Raw genomic sequence first — 23156 nt, 5'->3', positions numbered from 1 at the left:
TCAAATTTTAATTGACCTCTCCTCCAGATGGGGAACCAAAAACCCAGGAACAGACTCAGACTGTTTCTCCAGCTCTAGAAAGTAGATAGCGCCCTGCCACTTAATAAGCTTCATCAGTGTCACCTGGGAGCAGGTTAGAGCTGTGGCATTTCCGGCCCACAGACCTTCTGAGTGAGAATTTGCATTTCTGCCTGGGTCTCAGGTGTTATGTCTAAAGTCGAAGTATGAGAAGCACTGATGCTGTATGTAACTTTTTCTCCTTCTACGCAACACCCAGCTGTTTTAGCTGTTGGCTTTTAGGGTGCTTCATTCTTCCAGTGATGACACCAACACCCCTGTCCCTTATGGGAGGATAAAATGAGGGCTCCAAAGAGTCCAACATTCACCCTAACATCGTCTACTGAGATGTGAGGTACTGGCTAGCTTATTTAACAAGGAATTCAGATGTTTAGCCATGACATTCAGATTCGGCTCAAGTTTCTAGTTGTTTCCCAATGCAAAGGATAAAAAAGGATTTGGGGTTACTTTATCAACCTTAGCAGTTTATCGTTTCAGTCATTTTGAAATAAGAAACAAGTAAATTTAAACCCTCTATCTCAAAAACTTAAATGCTACTCTTTATGATATATTTTTAGACATTTCTTAATGATGTATGCAGAAACCTGCTTCCTCTCCTAAAACTTCTAAAATTTTACTGACACTGACCCAGAATTTCAGTTAGAGCTGAAGCTACCTGATGTCAGAACTCCCAATGATTTTAGGTTAGTGGGGGGAAAAAATCATCTTAAGAGAAGTAAGACATTTAAGAAGGCTCTTGACTATTGTTTTCTTTTCAAACGTTATTCTAACACTGGTGAACTAATCAGTTGATAATCATCATTTAAAAGACCCAAGTTTGTTCTAGCCTAACAGAAATTTGAAGAAAATGGTATTGACACCAAAACTTTAGGTTATTTTCCCAAATATACAAAGAGAAAACCAAATAAAGTAAGAGACTTAAAAATGTTTGCTTTGCTTAATAGAAATTCTCCTTTGGTCTGAGAGATGATGCTGAGTGGAAATTATGGCAGGATTTGGGCTGGAAGTAAAGACTAAGGTAAGATGCGGGGGTTTGGGGAAAAATTCTAACTCCTTATGGTTTGAATCTTCATAATTCTACAACAGTGCCACATGATACCAGAAACTGGGCCCCCTAGTGGATTGACAGAGTTAATGATTTCAACGCTGGGAGGTAGGAAACTGAGTAGAACGGTCTCGATCTTATTCAATCATTGATAGAGCACTTACACCAAACACCAAGTTGGGCAGGTTGTTAATATCAACTCACTTAATTAGTACAATACCCAATAAAGAAAGTACTATTATCCAAATTTTATAGACAGAGAAGCAGACATAAAGAGGTTAAGTAACTTGCCCAAGGTCACACAGCCAGTCAGGGGTGAAACTGCAGCAGACAGCTCCAGAATCTGAGGTCTGAACCACCTACCACACCGTGTCGCTGGTGAGGTTGGCTCGTCAGAAACTTAGTCCCAGGAAGGATTTATTTAAACATCTAGCAAGGTTCCACTTCTCCAGAGACTGGCCTTGTGGTGATTTTAAACTTCCAGACTATAGCTGCAGCTCTGGATATAGTCCATCAAAACAGAAACCAATGAAAGCAAAGAGAAGGGAAAAGAGAAGCCAAAGGGCCACAGAATAATCGCAAACATTGGCAAGTCCAGCCACTGGCTCCACGAGACACACCCTCTCTGAGAGCCGGTCCTGTCCACTGACAGGCAGTTGGAAGAAGCCTCTCCACTCGTCCAGACCAGGCAGTTCAAAAGCCCAGCATATCAGAGGGTAAAAAGAGCAGCAAAGAGCAAGAGGAAAGAGAAGAACTGATGGCTGCTGCCGAAGCAGAAAACAGAATTTGTAAGACTCAACATAAGTCATTGAATTGGCCCAGGCCTTTGTAAGGGAGGAAGAAAGGCCTGATGTTCATCTCAAATGCCTGTGAGCATCACTGAGAGAACCACAAAGCCTGGAGAGACCCTTCCTGGATCACAGGTGATGAGGCCTGTGTCCGATCATGTGCAACAGCTACACCTGGGGATGGGCGAGGCTGAGCTCGCCACCACGTCACATCACCAGCACCCTGTGTGAAGGTGGTCTGTGAGAGGACTGGAGAGGAGAACATTCAAATCCTGCCTGAAGGAAGCCGGGCCGGCAGAGGGTCAGGGAGCCCCGGCAAACTGCATCTTCCCTTACACAACCGTGGTGACTAAGTGTAATTGTGTGTCGGTGTGGTTTCTGCAGCCTGCACTGATGAGTTTCTTTTCAAGTTCTGTGAAATTCTGTGTTGCATGGGCATTTGTAAGCACGATGCTAACTGTGTCACATGTCCTCTCTGTGGGGTACTCCTCAGACCAAGACAACCCTGTCTGACCCTCGTGCCAAGAACAGTTCCAGTCCTCCTGATCAACCGAGTCATTCGTATTTTCAGGCACAGCAGCTGTGTAATAGACTTGCTCGGGTTTCTCTTTCTGCTTTCGTTCCTAGGAAACTTAAACTCCCCATCCTCATGCAAGCAAGCATGCCGGCATCCTGGCATAACGTTTTCAGCTCACCCCAGGCTCCATTTTATGTCTTTGCCCTCTCCTTCCGTCTTTTCCCATCTATGCCTTGTGTTTCAAACTTCCTTGAAGGCCACCTGAAATTCTTTCAGGTATTAGGTCAAAGGTAAATCCATGAATGAATGAATGAAAGAATGAAACATCCATAGGGAAACTGAGCTTCAGAGATCACCTAAGTAGCCATTTTTTTTTAAAAAATATATTTTATTTATTTATTTGACAGATCACAAGTAGGCAGAGAGGCAGGCAGAGAGAAGGAGGGAAGCAGGCTCCCTGCTGAGCAGAGAGCCTGATGCGGGCCTCAATCCCAAGACCCTGGGACCATGACCTGAGCCTAAAGCAGAGGCTTTAACCCACTGAGCCACCCAGGTGCCCCTAAGTAGCCATTTTTTAACAAGCCAAGATCTAGGTCTCCTGACTTTCAACTAAATGTCATTGAAATAAATTGTATTAATAGCGGTGATTCTCAATCATTAAGATACTTTAGATTAGATTTAAAATACTATTTTTAAGAAGAAATAAAAAGTTAGATGTCGGATAACAGACTTTTCTGGGTAAAGAACATAGCAAGGAAATAACTGTTTTCTAGCAGTGGAATGAAAGGCAATCCTTAGCACTGTGGAAGCCCCAGGAGCACGTCAATAGATTTATTTTGATCCCCAAAGTATTTTATGGAATACTGATGACATGTCAAATCTGCATGCGAGGTTACAGTGACTACCCCAGAGAAAATGTTTCAAACAGTGATTTCTGGAAAGTCAAAAAATTCTGAACTCAAAGTTGTCATCAGGAAGTTGATGTTTGAATTGCATGTCACATTTTATTAGAACGGTATCGTAGCCATCTATCAGAATAATATGTTTTCATCAGTCACTAAGGTATTACTTTGCTTTGAATGTTCTGAGAATATTTAAAGAAAGAATAAAAAGAACGTCTGACATTAAGTTCCAGAGGGGGAGAAATGAAACAGTAGACAGTTTAAAAGGTGAATAGTTAAAAGTTCCATCTTGTAATTCAATTCATTCAGAAGCCTGTGCCTTGGTGTTTTCACCCTCACTCGGATTATCCTGCCATCTTAAAATGTCCTTTGTATTAGGCAACAACGTAAGTGCTACAAGACAAATTTCAAAAGGAATGGATGTTACAAAAGATTTTTTAGATATTCAAGGAATTTAGAGGCTCACTAATGTTTTTAGAGAACAGATTAGGAGCAGTTCCCAATTTCCAGAAACCGAATACAGCTCAAAGATTTTTAATAGATTTCAGTGCAAGCAAAATGCAATCGATCGCATTCGCAGAGACAGGAAGAAAAAGCAACTGCCAAGAAATAATCTGTGATGTCAGAGCATCACACGTGACCATAAAGTAGGGAAGCTGACTTTTAAACAGACATCTCAGAGCTCACAAATCCAAACGAGCACCGCCTGCAAAGCAGTCACCTTGAGAGGCCAAGACTTAATAATGTTTCCAAATCCTTTGGGTAACACAAGGGGGGCCCTCAGCATTTTATTTTGATGCCCTCTGTGACAGCCAATCTTTACCTGTGAGGAGGATTTGGAGCTATTTAGGTCAAAAAATGAAGCAGGAGTCTAAAATCAAGTGTGTGTGTCTGCGTGTGTGTGTGAGATACCAGTTCTGAAGATGACTGCTGTGATGTTGCAAGCAATGGTCGTATTCATGCCAAAGATCACAACTGCTCAAGATGCCTGTGTGACCTGATGACGACGACAGTGGCCGATGCCATATATCGACCTGCCAGGGCATGGCAGGTGCTATACTGAGTATCTGATGTGCCTTCTCCCGCTTAACCTCCAACCTCCAGTCCTCCAGAGTCAGGTGTTGTTATTACCTCCATTGTCTAAATGAAGAAACAGAGGCTCTGGAGTCCAGAAGTCACATGGTTAGTAAGTGACAGGGCTGGGATTTGAACTCAAAAGTGTCGGACGCTGGACTTCGTGCTCTTATGTCATAGTAAGACCTTTTACAGCTCCAGCTGGGACCTGGGCGTGTGCGCTCTACCAGGCACACTTAAGTTGGAATTTATTGAGATTGAGAGAAAGAGAGGGAAAGGGAGAGAGAGAGAGAGAGACAGGGAAGGAGGGAGAGAGAGAGATCACTGCTCCCACAGGTAGTTTCATCTTATTCTCTGGGGATTATGAAGGGAGAACACTGAGGGGCGAAAAGGAGGCAGGAAGTAGACAAACACCCAACTTTCTTAAAATCGGCTACTTTTCTCAGAGTGGGGTGGACCTCTTTGGGGCTGGGACAGGAAGAGACAGAGAAAGCAGGATAGGATTTGGAGGTATTTCTGGTCGAAACACTTCTGAAACGTTGCCAAATCTTCAACCGAGTGATTTTAAATTCAGAATGGTAATCCTCAAAACCATTATGCAAAAGAGTATTTACATGAAATAGTATGATATAAATATGAAAAGTCTTATATAAATAACTACAGATTTTCACAGTACAAGAATTCCTAAATGTTAACGATCAGTAATCTGGCCATGGGAGTGTTAATAAACCCAGCTAGAGGAGATTTTTCTGTCAAATGTGTTCTCATTTCCTAATGATATCTTTGGCCTTGGTCATAATTTATTGTGAATGTTAACATTCCCAAGGGTTTCAAACGGAGATAAATTACCTGGTGGTATTTCTTCAGGATGTTGTGCATTTCGGCCACATCTTCACTCGTGATGGTCTTGATGATGTATCTTTTGTCGTAGGAAGTGTGGAATCGAGCCCCACTGCGCGCTTGGGAGTCGTTGGGAAGGGGTGCGCTCCTGGTCAAGGAATTCTTCCGGTCGGGATAAGGTGGGGGGAGGAGGAAAGAGATGGGTTAGAGGCACGGCTTTCTGATTTCCAGATCATGTGTTGTCATCACAAGCTTTCAAACACATTTATGTTTGGAAGAAACTGGTGTAAGTAGGACGACAACATTATATATTCGTTGTAAGTCAAATTGCTAGTCTTTTAAATGACGTGAAGACAGCCTGGATATACACTATGCTTCTGATGTCCTTAGAGTAGGCTAATGCCCAGAATTACAATCAAAATTATTTTGTTCACCTGGTTCTTTTCTGAGTTGGACAAGAGAGCTCAAATTTTCTTCTGAAGCAAATTAGGTTCCAGTCATGAAAAGAATTTTTGTCACATTCCCTGAGTGGTTTCCTTATACGAAGGTACTCTGCCAGACAGCAGGCAGGAAACAGCTCTCCTCATTCTGATACCATCCCCATGAAGTGGTTACTATTCATGCCATCGTAGTTTTACAGATGAGGAGATGGGGACGAGAGAGGGTTCATCACTGGCAAAGGTCCACGACTAGTAAGGGGAAGTGCTAGAGTCCTATCTCCAGCGTGGCTGGCTCAAAGCCCCAGTTCTCCACCAGTAAACCACTCAAAACCACACTGTCTGTGGCATGCCTTGGGAGGAGTCTGGGCAGGTGTTTTCTAAACTAGCTCCTCACAAGACTCTGATTGGGTCCATCCTCCACCCCCCTTCAGCCATTTTTGAGAACAGCTTAGCTCCTGGGGTGGTGGGCAAGAAAGGGCTCCGAGCAGGGGCTCTGGTAGCACCATTCATTCCAGTATCTAGCTGCCACTACTGACACTCTAGGTGGGTAAGTCCACTCTAAAGTCTCCCCTTTTCTCACTTGTGACTTTCTTGTTTGAATCTCTCATTTTCTTCGTGTCCAAGAAACCTCTCCCACTTCCTCACACCTTCTTACTCTGGTCACTCCCACTAGGATAAGCTCTAACATCTCTGGAGTCTGGACCTCGCCCCTGCTGCTTGTGCTCCTCGGTATTGACCTTCCTGGCCTGCCTGGCCTCACTGGGTCGCGCAGGAGGGATTCAAAGGCAAAGACACCTTCCTTCTCCAACTTCCTCTCTAAAAGTGGGCATTGGAAATTCCCACTGAATGTCCACTAAAGGGGACACAGATGTCTTTAGAGAGGTAGGTGATCATGCATCCATGATGGATTTTTGATTAAATTGTTCCTTTTGATCTGGTATATTCAAGTCTCTTTATCCTTTCCTTCATTTCTCAAGGAAATCTGACAGGACTGAGCCCTGTGAAGTACAACTACGTCGCAGGGGTAGTAACTCAGGAAGGTCCTTCTGGTGCTGAGGGAGTGGCCCGCCGGCATATTCTTATCTCCCAGGATGCACCCTGGCATGACTGTCCGCACCGCTACGTCCTGCAACAGCACTTCTCCCAGAATGCACCTCGGCATGGCTGTCCGCACCACTACGTCCTGCAACAGAACTTCTCCCAGAATGCACCTCGGCATGGCTGTCCGCACCACTACGTCCTGCAACAGAACTTCTGCCAGAATGCACCTCGGCATGGCTGTCCACACCACTACATCCTGCAACAGCGCATCTCCCAGAATGCACCTCGGCATGGCTGTCCACACCACTACGTCCTGCAACAGCACTTCTCCCAGAATGCACGTCGGCAAGGCTGTCCGCACCACTACATCCTGCAACAGCACATCTTCCAGAATGCACCTCGGCATGGCTGTCCGCACCGCTACGTCCTGCAACAACACTTCTCCCAGAATGCACCTCGGCATGGCTGTCCGCACCGCTACGTCCTGCTACAACACTTCTCCCAGAATGCACCTCGGCATGGCTGTCCGCACCGCTACGTCCTGCTACAACACTTCTCCCAGAATGCACCTCGGCATGGCTGTCCGCACCGCCACATCCCGCGACAGCGCATCTTGATCAGAGTGCTGCCAGGCACACCTGTCAAGTGCAGAGCCAAGGCTGCCCATGAGCTGAATTTGCTTTCCTTAGGTTATTAGGAAACTGGAGAGAAGGAAAAAAAAAATCGACGTAACTTCCAATGACGTTAAATAGCAGGATCTGGAAGTGTTAAAATATTCTTGAGACAATTGAAATCCATTCGACAGACTGAGAAAGATGAAAATAATTTTCAGGGTGAAAATGGCCATATTCGTGAGAGTCTAATTCTCCATGACATTGGTTTTTTGGTCCTCAAAAAAAAAAAAAAAAAAAAAAAAAATCTCCTTTACACTACTTCCTACTAAGAAGAAAAAAAGGAGAAAATCAAAGTGAATTCCCCTTCTTGGGATTTTAAACACTAGCAAAAAAAAAAAAAAAAAAAAAAAAAAGGCAACCATTGCCATGGGCTAGTGGTCTTACATTTTCTTCCCACACATTAACCTGCAAAGAATTATTCAAAATAATGTCTTTTTGGAAGGGGGCAGGGTAGGTAAGAAAGGCCACCTGTGCTCAGCAAAGGACAGGATGACAACAACACATTCATTAATATCAGATATTAAAGTCTACCATTCCCTCACAGACCAATGGGAGAGAATAAAATTGAAAGCTGCACAGTAAGTGCTTCTTAAAATTTAATGAACCACCAAGTTAGCTGGGGATCATGTTGAAATGCAGATTCTGACCCCAAAGGTGTGGGCGGGGGCATCTGAAGAAACAGAGGACACTGACAGAGTTGCAGCAGGTCTGTCTCCCTGGTTAAGAATCAAGAGTCTGCTGAAATGTTTTGTCTGCATAGTGTGTCAAGTCCAGTGCATTGGTGGTACCTGCATAAACACCTTTCCCACTATATTCTGTCCCATTCTGATTTGGTTAAATATGAAAATTTATTTTTTTAAGATTTTATTTATTTGAGAGAGAGAAATAGGAGGAAGCCCAAGGAGGAGCAGAGGGAGAAGGACAAGCAGACTCCATGCTCAACACAGAGCCTGATGTGGGGCCTGATCCCACAACCCTGAGATCATGACCAAACAGAAAGCAAGAGTTGGACGCTCAACTGACTGAGTCACACAGGTGCCCCCAAGTGGGAAGCTTTATAGTGAAAAAGAAGACTTTGTTGCATTCACTGTAATAATTCAGTAAAGAAATGTTTAATAATGATAGGTACAAAGTAATGTGTAGGTTTCCATAGGGCTAGAAACGACTCATCAAATAAGCAATGGCTCTTCAGCTCAGATGTTACCTCTTTTCAAATTCTTTGTCTTCCCTGTCAGTATCTAATATATTGATAATCATTTATTCTAGACTATGCATTAGCATACTGTCCATGTCTTAATTCTGGTTATAACACTTCACAATTCTAATATTGGTTCTGCCTCAACTCCGTTTTTCAATAATCACATGAGTAGACCCAACCCACAGTGTCTACTTCCAGTGTGTGTAAGGATTTTTTTTAAAGCTCTTAGTTTTCAAATAATCAAAGAAGTAAGGAACACTTTGTGAAAATTAAGAAAGTACCTTTATCACTATGAACATAAAAAGATATGAATCAAATTTACTGAAAGCCTTAGACAAGCAGAAAATCAGAAGAGTAAACAGTATTTCACACAAAATGCACAATTCTTGGAATGGCTCTAAGGCCTGGAAAAATCCAACTCATTATTTCATCTTTATTTTCACAACATTCCTCCGAGATAGGAAAGGCCAGATGCATTTTCCTACTTGAAGATAAGCAAACTGTGGAGTACAAGGGAGTCAGGTATTATGCAGGCTCCTCCCTAAAGCTTCCTCTGAAGAAACCAAAAGGTGCAATTTTCAAAGACTAAATTTTTGCCATTACTTAACATCACAATCATTGACTTTCTGCGGTCTTTGAACTAAGGTAGAAATGTGTGTGTGCGTGTGTGTGTGTGTTTATGTGTGTGTGTGTGTGTGTGTCTCAAGGCAGTACTGTGTAATGGTCTGCCATTCTTCAACCCTTGGATTTAGCCTCTCTGAGCCTCAGTTTCTATGTCTGTAAAGTGATCAAGAAGAAACCAGGGGAGAGGGTGAGCTGAGTGAAATTTCCACCACAGACCTTTTATAACTCTAAGAACGTATTTACTCGAAGGCATGGTGCACGGCTCCAGGAACTATAGATTCACCTCAGAGGGTGAGTCGAACAAAAGTTCAGTCAGAAAGCTACGACCATCACCTCAGCAGAGGCATAATGATGGCTTAGGATATCTGGGCCATGATTAAAAAGAAGATGGCAATAGTTCTTAGGACAGCATGAAAATAAAACTTCATAGATTCTAGACATTCTCTGGACAATTTTGTCAAGACCGATAAAATGAGCGGAGAGAAGGAAATCGGAGCCATATATTGAAAGGAGTCACTGAGTGGCCTCCATACAGTCTGCTACGTAGCGAAACTGAATATTGAAATTCTTCAGTGTGCTCTGCCCTGTCACAAGGAAAAATGGCCCATAGTATCATACAGGATGGTTGGCGTGTTTGGGAGGTCAAGAGGATGGCTTGAGAGAAGCAGAGTTTGGGAGGGACCTTTGGGAGCGCCCACAGGGTTCCCCCCATGTGTAAATAATGCTCATAATCAAAGAGCATGACAGTTAAAAGCAACCTGGAGATTATTCCAAATCATTCAACTTAAAGGTAAGAAAACAAAACCCAGACAACGGAAATGACTTGTTTGCCTTAGTGCTTGAACATCTGAGTGGGTCCATGTACACACATGGCTTTACAGGGACCCTGCCCAGAGCAGTTGGCCTCTGCTGCCTCCTTCCCGGGCTTGAGAATCTGGTGGGCATTAGCGATGGGATTGCTGACACAGTCTTCTGCGGTGACAAACACCTTCTAATCACAATTTAGAGCATGAGCGAACTGGCACAAAACCCAAACTGTCTGTATGTTTTCCGTCTTGCCAAGTAAAAATGTATCATCGGCAACAGCCTCATTGCTAATGCAGCCCAGAGTCCTCAATTTACACTTTTACTAACATGTGTACAAATCTATCCTGACTCACTCTAGCACTGTTCATTATTCGACTTGAGGTGGGTAGGCGTAGTTGCTGTCTTCTCTCAAGGCCAGAGCTGAGACGGATGTGTGTTTGTGGAACAAGGCTTCGGGGCCGGGAAAGCATGTGTGATTGAGCCCTGGGCTTAGAGGCCTACAATTCATGTGGCACAGACAGGGCTGAAAGCTGCCTAGCGCTTCGCTCTTCGGACAGTTCTGTGCATGGGGCGATGGTGTCAATCCTAAGAATTCTTCACATTTCTGACCACGTGGCACAGGGTCTGTTTTAATTAGTTCACTTGTTCTGAATATTGCTGGAGGCTTTCATTCTCTTTTGATGACTGGTTTCTATCTTTAAACACTGTCCCATCCTGCTGAAAACTGTAAGGGTTTTCTTGGCAAAGAAGGCCAAGACTGAAACAAGTAATCCTTTACTCTGGGAATGTGATATTCCGGGGTATTCTCCACAATGCTATACTGGCAAGAAAGAAAGAAAGAAGAGAAAGAAAGAAAGAAAGAAAGAGAAAGGAAAAAAGACAAAATCTGTAAGTGAAGACAAGATTTACATGGAAGAAAGAAGGTCCAGCTGAAGAGACCATTCCATTTTTTTTTTTTTAAATTCTGTCTCATCTTAACCATCTAATTTAAAAAACCACGTCTAAGAAGAAAATCTGATCTAACCAAAGACCTAAAAAGCACTGCTAACAGGGCTGGTTTAGTCATCTACAAGGTAATTCACATTTTCAAAGTAAAATATTTACTCTTAGGAATGTTCACCATTACCTACCTGTCTGTGTGTATGAGAAAGCTGTGGGGTAAAATCACCCAATGAAATCTATGTAGAGTGTTGAGTTCTACTCTTGTTCCCTTATTAGAAAACAGATGAATGGAGGGACTGACAAAAGAAAGAAAGGGAGAAGGAAGGAAGAAAGAGAGGAAGGAAGAAGGGAAGGGAAAAAGGAAAGAGATTCTTTGTCATGGACAAAGCCATATATTCTGAAATAAGGTGCCATTTAAAAAATCCAAAATCTGGGATTCTGAAACTCTCAGTTCAAAAGTGTGAATGTGCAAAAACAAAATGCCCTCTGGATATCTGGGATCAAAGTCACAGGACAATTTAAAGGCAATCCAGAGCATTCAATGTGTGAAATGTCCCACTGGCCTTCGGAAATGTCCTCCAACACCTTCCCAAGGCTCGAAGCCATCAGAAGAGAACACACTCACACACCCACTACGTACACACTCATCAGAATGCTCTGAACATCAAAACCATATCTCCCTGTTTAGTTTATTCAGACTTCTATTTCATTTCCTCATATTTTCTCAGGTCCGCATGGCCGTAAGCAGAGGCCTGGTGACCTTTCAAGTTCCAAACAGGGATGATGGTGAGCCTGGGGGACGTTATAACACGACATCGGACACAGGGAACCTTAAAAGTCAAGACTGTGAATTTGGGCAAGTTAATTTAAGCTCTTTGTGCCTCAGTTTCCCTGTCTATAGAAATAACAATGAAGATAATAATACTAGTCAAAAGTATGGGAGTTAAATTAGAGGAATATAAAGTTTCAAATTAGTGCCTGGAAGAGATTAGTACTCAATAAATGATAGCTGTTATTATAAATAGTGAATTTCAACTTGGAAGAGATTTAGAAGTACAGATCAATATTGCCATGATTCTGCGGGCTGGGAAGTTAAAAATGAAGAAGGACTTATAGAATCAGCTTCTTCCAATTTGCTCTCAATTCCATCCCCCACCCTGGCCAAGCCTCTGGTTTGTACCCACTGAAAATCGAGAGCCACACATTGTCATTTACCTTTGCAGGTTATTTCCTATAGCCCTCCTTAATGACCATTTATATTTTTACAAAAGAATTTAAAACATTTTATAAAGAACTTACATGTCAAAAAATCCCAACCCACAAGGTCTTCCTTCTGTCCTTGGCCTCCTGCTTACCTCCCTCAGAGGGGAAAGGGGCTGGGACAAGTCTCTAAAGAAACAGAAAGCACAGGGGAAGGCAGCCTGAAGAGATGGGTGACTCCTTCCTGAGGAGAGGGAGGAGGGTGAGGAGGAGGAGGAGGAGGGGAGGAAAGTAGGCTGAGGAAGACACCCATGAATTTGAAGGCACAGGCGAAGGAAAGTCAGGGGAGCTCAATGTACATGCCTCTGTTACCTCGAGGGAGAAGCGAGAATAAAGGAAGGTGAGTGGGTGCCACGTAAAAATGAGGGCCCGAGGAGAGGGATGGAGGTTTGGAAAAGCAACCTTGGAACGGACGATCTGGGAGGTCATCTGTGTAACACACTGAGTTACCGTAACATTTACAATCCCCTTCAAGGCAGGGCTTTAAAAGACTCAATTCAACATTTAAAACATGGATGAATAGACATTGATAGAGTGTCTTGTTAACCTCACTGCCCACAGAAATTTCTCACAGGTTCCAGGTCTCCGCATGGATGGCAGAAACAGAGCGAGTTAGAAGTCAAGGGCAAGGAGGCCTCCCAACTCCCCTCCCCCACCCCTCACTCTGTTACCTGATTATCCGCAAAGACAGTTGGACTTCATGTCTCTAGGTTTCCTTCTTGCTCTACTAATTAGTGTTCAGTAGTAGTTACTGCTGTTAGTTTGTAGAGACATAGGAAATGGATAATGATTTGCTATTAGTTTAGGGGGAAAATCTGATCACAAATGTAAACTAACTGCAAAATGTGTGCTGTATTCACCAGCCATTCATTCATTTCATATTATAAACTATGTAATTCCTCAAATTCACTTGTTCTGAATGCCAATACTGTTATCATAACACCCTACCCCCAAGAAAAAGGCAGCCAAAGTCAGTGGTAGAGGAAAATGAAAATCATGTATTGAATAAAAACTAAGTTTAAACCGCATTCTTCTTCCTTCATAGCTTTACTGAGCTATAACTCACATACCATACAATTCACCTCTTTAAAGTGTACAGTTCAATGGTCTTTGTACATATACAAAGTTAACCATCTCCACAATGAATTTTAGAACATTTTCATCACCTCGAAAAGAAACCTGTATCCATTAGCAGTCACTCCCATTCTGACATCCATCCTCCAAGCAGGAAACCACTCTGCACTGTCCTAGAGTTGCCAATTCTGGACATTTCATATAAACACACTCCTCCAGTACACAGGCATCTGTGACAGGACCAAACTTTTCTCTTGCAACTCCCTAAGGCAAGCAGCTTGGTTGCCTGGGTTGTCTCTGGCGAGTGAAGGGACATTTACATGCGCGCTCTGCTCGGTCCAGTGCAGTGGACCCATGACAGCACGCAAATGTTACTTCTTAGGCTGCTCCTAGGCTTGCTGGGAGTTGGGTAGGAAAATGAACTCTCTGGCAAAAACTAAAGCTCTTAAAGGGAAGAGCTATTAAATGGAAGACAGGTAACAATCTGACAATTTACTCCATTTTCACTTGCCTTTTTTGCCTCTTGGTAAGTGAACTGATTTTTACTATTTCTATTCTGCACAGCCTAGTACATGGCTGATCTTACAACACCCTGTCCCCAAACTCAACAGCGATGACTGAAGCTCTGGTGGCATGTCAGCCCTCGGCAGGAAATAAAGGAAGATAATGAGAGATGAAGCTCACTCTTCAGTGGCCTTCTTATGCTTCTAATTGGAAATTTATTGTCATTTCCCTTAAGAAAGGGATTAATGGTGCCATCTTTCCTCTCCACTCCTGTGCAAGGCTACACTGAAGATGTTTATTTCCGCAGTGGGAGGTCCGGGATTAGTGGGGCCTCCAGAAGTGTGGAGGAAATGCAAAGGTCAATTTAATTAGCTCATTCTTGCCACCGATCTTCTATGCCTTTCCTGAGAATGTCATGATTTAGTAACCATTATGGTCCCCTGTGCGTTTTTTAAATACCCAAGCATTCTGAACACTTAATTCTGAGTCTTACATGTTTTTGGATTTTTTTTTCCCATTTTGATATGGGTTTGTAGTCCTGTTAAAAATCATGTATGAAAATTTCTTACTTCTAATCAACAGAAAGGCCATTAAGATCACTTCCGCCATACTCCAGTGTATGAAAGCCACCACCTTGCAAAGGGAACATGTCGGTCTTGTACACAAGAACTTCAGTGACTGTCATCTCCTTGAGATGACTTAATAACAGATTCATAGAGTTGACAGCTGGGAGGGAACATCATGTCCTTTTCCCTCATTTCACAGATGAGAAAATTGAGACCCTCCAGGACTAAGCGACCGGAGACAGCCCATAGCCACAGTCCCTGAAGATCCAAGACTCAGACCAGCCTTTTTGCCCCCAGGAAATGTTCTTTTTCCTAACCCACGTTACCTGTTTCATGGACTTGAAACCTGGAAGCTGACCACTCCCTGCTGACAACCCAGGATTATGATTACATGCCTCAGATCACAAGGCCAGGAGCCAGGAGCAACTGCCCGGCCGAGGCCGCTTTCTGGGTTTGCGTTTGACATATCTGAGGGAGCACAGATGGTCCTCTGACCTCATCGGAGAGGCAAAGACCAACATGCTAACTTGAACATTACCATCAAGGATTTATTAAATGCCCACTGTGTTCAAAGTCATATGTTAAGCTCCTCGGGAATTTCAAAGAAAGTCTGAGCTGTGATCTCAGGTGTAGAGTGGCTTTCATTAAAATGGGGAGTAAGAACACTGCAATTTAACATTTATCAATAATGAAACAACTGAGAAAAGACGAACACAAAAATGAATGGTGATGACCGGCAGAGAAAAAGAGTTGCAGGAACTTCACAGAGCACCATGAGATCTCCTTTAAAAATCTCGGGTTGGTACTTGATTGACATTAAGATACCACAGACCTGTGCCCGGGGATCATAATAAGCAAACACAACATCTAACCTGGACAGGAGTTTCCTGTGGCAGGGATGACTGTCAGCTCCTGGAAACCACAGGTCATAACCCAAAGGGTTCAGTGGGGTTGGCGGGGGGTGGGGGGGTGGGGGACAAAGGCCGACAGTCTGTGATGGGGACGGTCACTGGTTCAACTTACAAGAAGGAGCAGAAAAAGAACAAGAAAAAAATCTGATGATGTTGATAGGTTGTGAGGCAATTTTCCCAAAAGTCTGTCAGGAGAAGACTGCTTCGGTTTTTGGCCCAGGAGGAGTTTCTGTCCGATATGAACTGTGAGGCCTACAGAGGCTCACTGCTGAGGCCAAAAGGTGTGAGGAGAGGCTGTGAATGAGCAGGCTCAAGAGACACAGCAGTTACAGAGGAAAGAAAGAGCTTATATGGCTCAAGGAGGAAGCAGATTCCAGATGGTGACAGGACAAGTAGGTCTGTTGAGAGACAACACCCAGAAGCCAATCCCTCCCACGTCTGGGCTTGTGCTCCCCAGCTGCCCACAAACAAGATCACCTCTATGTTCAAAAGGCTAAACACTCAACTGTATCTTCCGCTCTCCCCTCGCCTTTTCCCAAGCCTTCCCCCTGCTAGTGACCAGTACCCCTGCTCCCCCAGCCCCTCAGGCTCCAACACCTCCACTCCTGTCAGGTTTCTCTTCCCTCCACCTTGGGGCGCTGCTCTCTGCTTGACCCTGTCAGTGCGGAGGGCTTTGGTGTCCCTGGGATAGTTCATAGTCTCTGAGCTGCGTTATCTCCTTTATGCATTCTGTCCATAACCACCTCAGTTATCTTTAGAAAATCCACATGTCATCACATCATTCCCCTGTGCAAAATCCACAGGGCTGCTCTGGGGCTGAAGAATCCGAGGGAAGCCTGCGGGGCAGTTTCCCATCTTCCTCTCCACAGTCCCACCACCATCCGACACTTCACATTTCCTGAGCTCTTGGCACCATGCTTTGGCCCAAAAGGTTCGTTTCCCTGGGTTGACCCCCAAGCCCTCCCTCCCTTTCTGCCACAGATATTTCCTACGCGCCTGCCCCAAGCCAGGCTGATACTAAACTCTGGGCCTGCACCCCTAGACACAGGAGACACAGTCCCTGCCCTCAGAAAGTTTAAATGTTTTGGGGGAAGTCTACATTTCAAAATACAGTGACAGACTCTGTATTCTACAGATACCGGCAGATTTTATCCCCCCCAAAGTTCTGTATACTCTCAAGATCTTAACATTTGAACATTTTATTTTTAAACTTGAAACTAGAACATCAAAAGTTTAAAACATTAGCTTTTAAAATTAATTATTTTAAAATTAGAATTCTCCATTACAAATACAAAGCCGAAGATGCATCAAATGCAAATAATGAGGGATTCTAATTCAGGCGACGCGGTAGGGGAAAAGTAAACCTGGTATTATCCTCCAGGAAGAACAAGAGGGCTCGGTTTCAATTATGTGGTAGGGTGAGGCTTAATAGCATCATCTCCATCGTGCAGAACTTTTTGGTTTCTGGTGGGCAATCCTCTCCCGCAGCTCAGAAACTTTAAGCGAACCCTCCCTTTGACTTGCCAGGCCTGGTGTAAGAGGCTCTGGTACTCTGAGACACTGGAAAGAGGGATGCAGGTTTTCTTGGAGACCAGTAAAAATTAAGATGTCTGGATTTCTATAAATCTCATTAGCATCTTATACAGAATCTGATAGAGAACAGTTAAAACAACAAAGACTGAGGAATTCCTCCACTCTTTCTTCCCTCTGCAGCCCCTATAATGTCTTGCAAACAGCCTGACATGCACTAGGTGCAAATAAACACACACTGAGTGTAATTGTGCATGAAATCCTCCACCAAAGGAGGACCAGAGCTTCGGGGAGCAGCGGAGGCAGAAACAGTGTCAGGAACAGTGGAGACCTCCAACAGTGAATGCACTCCATGGGTGCGTTTATCTTGAAAAATGACTTATCTTAAAAGTACAGTAATGCAGCGTCTCATTGGCCCAACAATGATCAGAAGAACATAATTCAACACTGAGCCTCTTACAAACCAATGAAGTCATTTTAAGACACACTAATAAGCTGGAGGAAGTTCCGAATCTGGATGCACTGGACACACCTACACAGAGGTTTATATGTATAATGCTAAGTGATACTGTTATTAATGAGTATTCTAGAACCACTGTTTGCATTTGTCTGTAACAGCAAGAAAAAAAGTTTTATTTTAAAGGCCATCCAAGAAAGAGTGTTTACTAGATTTGAATGGGAAAAATACAAATGTTTACGGTAGGAATGCTCTTCAGTTCTTGTCAAGAAGTTTAAGGATGCTGATAGAGGTCAATTAGGCTAATTACCACGTTCTACTTTTATCAGGTTCATCAATAGGGACTTTTTTTCAGGTGCAGCAAAAAGGCATTCACACACACAGGGTGGGTCAACACAGTTTATCCCTTTGATTCAATAAGGAGGTCTGAATACGAAATGAATCAGACAGTGGCGTTACTTCTCGCCATATTGATTTAAAGCCACTCATCCAATAAGAAGGCTCTTCAGAAAAATAAACACATCAAGGAAAGACAAAGCAATGTGAGGTCTGGTTCCCTCTAGCAATCGGTGCCATCAAAAGATGATCAGACCCCGGGTCACTGATCATACTTTTCAAATCAGATTGAGAAAGAGTATTTAATTTGGTACTCTATGTCAACCCATATACGTTACTTGTTCGTGCCATGATCAATGCAATGTCTGGGCAGTTGTTGAGCTGATGTGCCCAGCAGCTGGGATAACAGCCCCTCTAGTCCTGGCCTATGCCCACTGCTGGGCCTCCCAGGGCTTTCCCAGGACCATAGCACCTCTACCTTCAACCTGGCAATGCCCAGAGGTCCCAAGGTACGAACTCAGAGCCAGAGCTGGGACACTTCTTCCATTTTTCCAAACCAGGTAGCCAACAAAGTAGGGGAGTGGAGCCCTACATTTATGATCTGATCTTCAGTTTTAACTCTGGGGCCTACCCCTACTGAAAATTTCCTAAAAGGTAAAGACCTTGGGAAAGGAACATGGGAACAGGGAGGGAAACCAGCATGTATCTCTGGTTTACGAAAGTTACTAAACACCCACTTTTTTTTTTTTTTTTTTTTTTTTTTTAATAGAAATACAGTTGCCAAAGAGAAAGCAGCAATTTTAATGCCAAAAGCACTGGGTGTAGCTGAGGAGAGGAGTGCTGTTCAAATGATTAATTACATGCACACCGGCTCTCTCTACCGATATCTCCCACTAAGAGCTTCAGAGAATTGCCAATTAGTTACGTGAATCATCCTCTACTTGCCTGATTTGCCTTTAAAGTTTGTACTTAGCAATTTGCACTTATTTAAATACCAAGTTACACGATTTTGTTTTTAGGGGGGAAAAAGGTGAAGGAAAAGTGGCTCATGTCTTGGTATTTCTGCAACTAAACTGGTCATTTTAGGAAATTCAAAAAAACTGTAGTACAGATTTTAGGCTATAAAGGTCCATTTCAGATCGCATTTAACAGGGCTGATTACAGGAAGAAATTTAAGAATTTCATTTTGGTAATAAATTGAGGAACTTCAAGATCCTATAGCATAGGCTCTCAAAAGCCAGTTTCTGTGAAATGCCAGCGTAGCCAATTAAAAAAAGGGTGGGGGGGACAGAGGAAGAAACACACGAAAACTTAACATGGGAACCAGGCAGAGGAGATTTTCTTAGGACATCGAAGTTGTCAGCTATTCATTCCTTTAAAGCACTGTTTATTTTCATACAGCTTCTTTAAATGTATTAAACAGTTCTTAAATAATGTAGAATTATTCCTTTTTATTCTATATAAACCTTTTTTACTATTCTGAAATTTATTCTTTAAAAGTGACTTATTGGGGTGCCTGGGTGGCTCAGTCAGTTAAACGCCTACCTTCAACTCAGGTCATGTTCCTGGGGTCTGGTCCTGGGACCAAGTCCTATGTTGTTGGGCTCTCTGCCTAGCGGGAAGTCTGCTTCTCCCCCCCCCGCCCCCCCCATTCTTGCTTTCTCTCTCTCTCTCCCTCTCTCAAATAAATAAATAAATAAATGTGACATTTTTTCCAGCAGTAAATTCCAAGTCTAGGTTTGACTGAAATTCTTTCTCCTATACAGAAGGCCCAAATCTGAGTGCTGGCTCCACCAGTTTTTCGAAAGCAAAGTGAGCGCCCACTCTACCCTGTCCCACTTCTCCTCAGCCCTCACTGGGGTGCACCCAGCCTCTGCTCGGAACCCACCTCTTTGGGAACCTCAGCTCTAGTCCACGGAGGAGGGCATCTCATTGGCGGCCTGGCAGCTTGGAAGCTTCTTGGAAGCATGAGTGAGCATGCGAGAAATTCTTGGAAAACCAAGAATGGAGCAGGACAGGGTGGGGAGGCCCACGTATTGTTAGAGAAGTATATACTAAAAGAATAGTGTCTTATGGACCCTACTCTTTAAGGGAAAATACAAGGTAAACTGTGTCAATGTTCAACTTGTAAGGTCACTTGGGACAGCTATATGGCACTTAATGCAGGGTAAATTAGGATCTCTGATTTGAGGCAAACGAAAGAGTGTTTACTAGATTTGAAGGGATTTAAAGTAAGTCAGTGCTTCCACAGTAAAATGAATAGACGGTCCTAAAAGACCAGAAAGCAGCCCTTGCATCTCTTAACTCAGATTTTCTGCTCTTAAAAAAGTCCTTGGGGGGCACCTTGGTGGCTCAGTTGGTTAAGCGTCTGCCTTCAGCTCAGGTCATGACTGTGGTGTCCTGGAATCGAGCCCTGCATCAGGCTCCCTGTTCAGTGGGGATCTTGATTCTCCTTCTCCCTCTGCCCCTCCCCCGAACTTGTGTTCTCTCTCTCTCTCTCTCAAATAAATAAATAAAATCTTTAGAAAAATCATTGGTTTTTACAAATCTGACTGGCTAACTGATGTCAGGTCCTTTCTTAGCAGAAAAGACCATGGATTAGCACTTATGGCAGCCCCATGATCTCAATTTTAAAAGTCAAATTTGAGAACCAGGCATCCATAGGAAGAAAAGCAATGGAGCACAGTTTTCTGTGGTGGGTACCAAGAGCAGATGAGAGTGCTCCCCAAGCTGTTCCGGGACTGGCAGGCTCCTGCTGACGACAAGAGCTCTACGGTCACTAGACCATGATGCATCATAGTGCACAAGGTGTAGCCTCTGACAAACGTGAGCAAGAGTCAGGTTTGGCCAATTTGAAAAGCAGCAAATCAATCGGAACAAAATATAATTTCTATGATTGTTAAGTGGCCTCTGAAAATACAGGAAATGTGAATTCAAGACCTACATACACACTCGCACAGGCCGCGGACACAGTTGACAGCAGAAATCAAAAGGAGGCTCTGCTGACAGGACGCTTCCACTGGGAAATGCGAGTATCACCTAGAACTCTCCCGTGTGTTCTCTTCCCGAAGAATAACCTTTTCCTACCGACTGCCAAAATCATTCTGTACAGAGGCTCCTAAACAAAAGAATCTTTTACTTCGGAAAAAACACTGAAACATTCTTATATAAAATGAAAATTACTATTATATAATTACTTGTAATGAAAAAAAATGTAAGTCCTGTTTTACGGAACAAAACCCATTTGAAGCAAAGGTTGCAAAAGCAACTCACCTGGAAATCCTGATCGTCGATGCCAAACCTCTCCCGCAGGTTACGGAAAACCATCGGGCAGTATTCCTTAAACTTGAAGTGGCTCGGCATGTTTTCTCTGAAACAGGCATATTGTGGAGTAAAGTTTAGATGTACAGAATGTTAACCAGACCTGAATCTGCCACCTTCTAGTTCCACACGTAGCCAAGTGCCTGGAGTTCCCCACCCCCAGAAGGCACGGGTGTGCTCCATAGGACTGACTATGACCCACAGTATATCCGGGCGACACAGGGACAGACTGGTCACATTCACCTCCTCACATCACCTAGGGGCCCTGGGACTAGATGACTAATCCTGACCACTCCGGAGAGTTGCTCCCCCAAGGACGAAGAAGTGGAATGACAAGAGGCCATATGGAATGAAACCATGAAGGGACAGCAAAGAGCTTGGGGAGCTGGGGATGGGCAGCAGAGCACGTCACAGACATGTTCCCCATACTCCTCTTCAGGGACATGCTGATTAAAGCTTGCAAAACAACACTACCTCTCACTCCCGAACGACTAATGTTATGCTATAGATAAATACCACATTCTAAATTCACACAGAAAAATATTCCTCCAGAGGTCAACCTCTAAACAATAGTAAGAGAATGAACACATCTGCTTCCCATCAGATTTCTTACTGGTCACAGTAAGAAATTCTATACTTGATCCTTGTGTGGGCGGGATTTCTTGGAGGCTCATATCCCACTCATTCAGAATTGCTTCTTCCTTTGTGTACACGTACACACACACACACACCTCTCTACTGTCATACTTTGTACACCAAATTAATTTGTATACGTGTCGAGTTCCAACCACCTGCCTGTGAGCCCCCTGAGGGCAGGACCATTTCTCACACTTCCTTGTACCTCCCGCTCTCGTGGACAGCTAATACATAAGGTGCTCCAAAATGACATCTAACATGACATTCAAATGAAGGAGAAATGGTCTCAATGTCTGCTATGGCATCTCATTATGTTTTACGAAAATGTACCCTAACTCTTTATTGTTCTATGAAGGAGTCACATCCTGTTCATGAAGTGGGCATTATTCAAGTTTTGTATAAGATAGCTGAGGTCCATAGCTGTTAAAAATTCCAAGCAATTTACAGCTTCAAACGTTTAAATTGTAATGAGAATATCACTTTTAACATATAAGATATTCATAGAGAACAATATGCCATATGGCAAAAGGATATTACCCAAGAGGGCCTGCTGTTGCTTTTCTGAAAATGACAGATGGTTATGTTTATCACAGGATTAACTTCATCAGCAAAACTTTACTCCCACCCATTGAAAAATAATGTGATTATAGAAATTCACAAAAATCATGCTCCTGGCAGCCACGTCAGTCCTATAAAAGGGCCATACTTGTACTTACTTGTTAAAAAGGTGATTGTCCACCTTTATCTTTGAATAGGCTTTGAAGTCATCTGGCATCAACATAACAGGGATTTGAACATGGCTCAGTTCATTGATCTAGAAAAATACAAAATAAATGACACAGGTTATTACTATCTATGTGGAAAGTGCTTCACTTGAACACAGGGCTCAGGAAGAAAACCTGGTAGACGGTAGACCCAAGAACCTCCCACTCACTTTCCTCCTGCTCTGATCCCAATCCGTCTCTCTTGAGGGCCTCCTAACTCCCTCTTCAGGTTTTGCCACTGCCTCCACCTCCCTTCTAGCTCCAACTCTCACTGCTCATCTGGGTGGAGGGCGTTTGGGGGGCAGTGACAGGGAGGAATCCTGAAGGGTGAACCCTCATGGCCAGCGGTCCCTGCTTCTCCCATTTGTCCTCCCACTTCCCCTCCAGAGCCTCAGCCCAGGGCTCTTTACAACTTCTGACATAGATATTTGTTGAATTAATGAAGGTAACCATTTCTTTAAACGTTTGGGTACTCAAAAAGCAACATGGTCATTCATGTGATCTTTACCTTTCTTACAGGAACTACATTTAAAAATAAGTTTTGGGGCAGGGCATGAATTTACCGAGAGAGCAGCCTTCATGAAGGAAGAGAAAGAGACATACAGTCCTGGGGTGTAAGAGGGCTGTATGGGTTTGAGGGAGTAAAAGGGAGACGGGTTTGAAAGGGGTCAAGACCAGAAGTAAAGATGTGGTTACAGAAAACAAAGGGTTGGAGCCGGACGCCTGGGTGGCTCAGTCGGATGAGTGTCTGACTCTTGGTTTCAGCTCAAGTCATGATCTCAGTGTCATGAGACAGGGCCCCACGTTGGGCTCTGCACTGGGCATGG

At 43.6% G+C, this 23156-nt stretch overlaps 1 protein-coding gene across 1 annotated transcript in view; it reads right to left on the bottom strand.

Annotated features, from left to right (window-relative positions):
* Nucleotides 1-23156, bottom strand: part of PIP4K2A (phosphatidylinositol-5-phosphate 4-kinase type 2 alpha) — a 172322-nt gene that overhangs the window by 44382 nt on the left and 104784 nt on the right. Inside the window, exons 2-4 of the mRNA XM_059183941.1 lie at nucleotides 22282-22379; nucleotides 20882-20978; nucleotides 5254-5406 (exon numbers count right to left, since the gene is read on the bottom strand). Coding sequence (XP_059039924.1) covers nucleotides 5254-5406; nucleotides 20882-20978; nucleotides 22282-22379 — 348 coding nt within the window. The remainder of the gene's footprint in view (nucleotides 1-5253; nucleotides 5407-20881; nucleotides 20979-22281; nucleotides 22380-23156) is intronic.

This window comes from Mustela lutreola, chromosome 8 (assembly GCF_030435805.1).
Source record: "Mustela lutreola isolate mMusLut2 chromosome 8, mMusLut2.pri, whole genome shotgun sequence".
Taxonomy (NCBI): Eukaryota; Metazoa; Chordata; class Mammalia; order Carnivora; family Mustelidae; genus Mustela; species Mustela lutreola.
The sequence above is the reverse complement of the archived record's forward strand: the minus strand, read 5'-3'. Positions and strand labels throughout refer to the sequence as shown.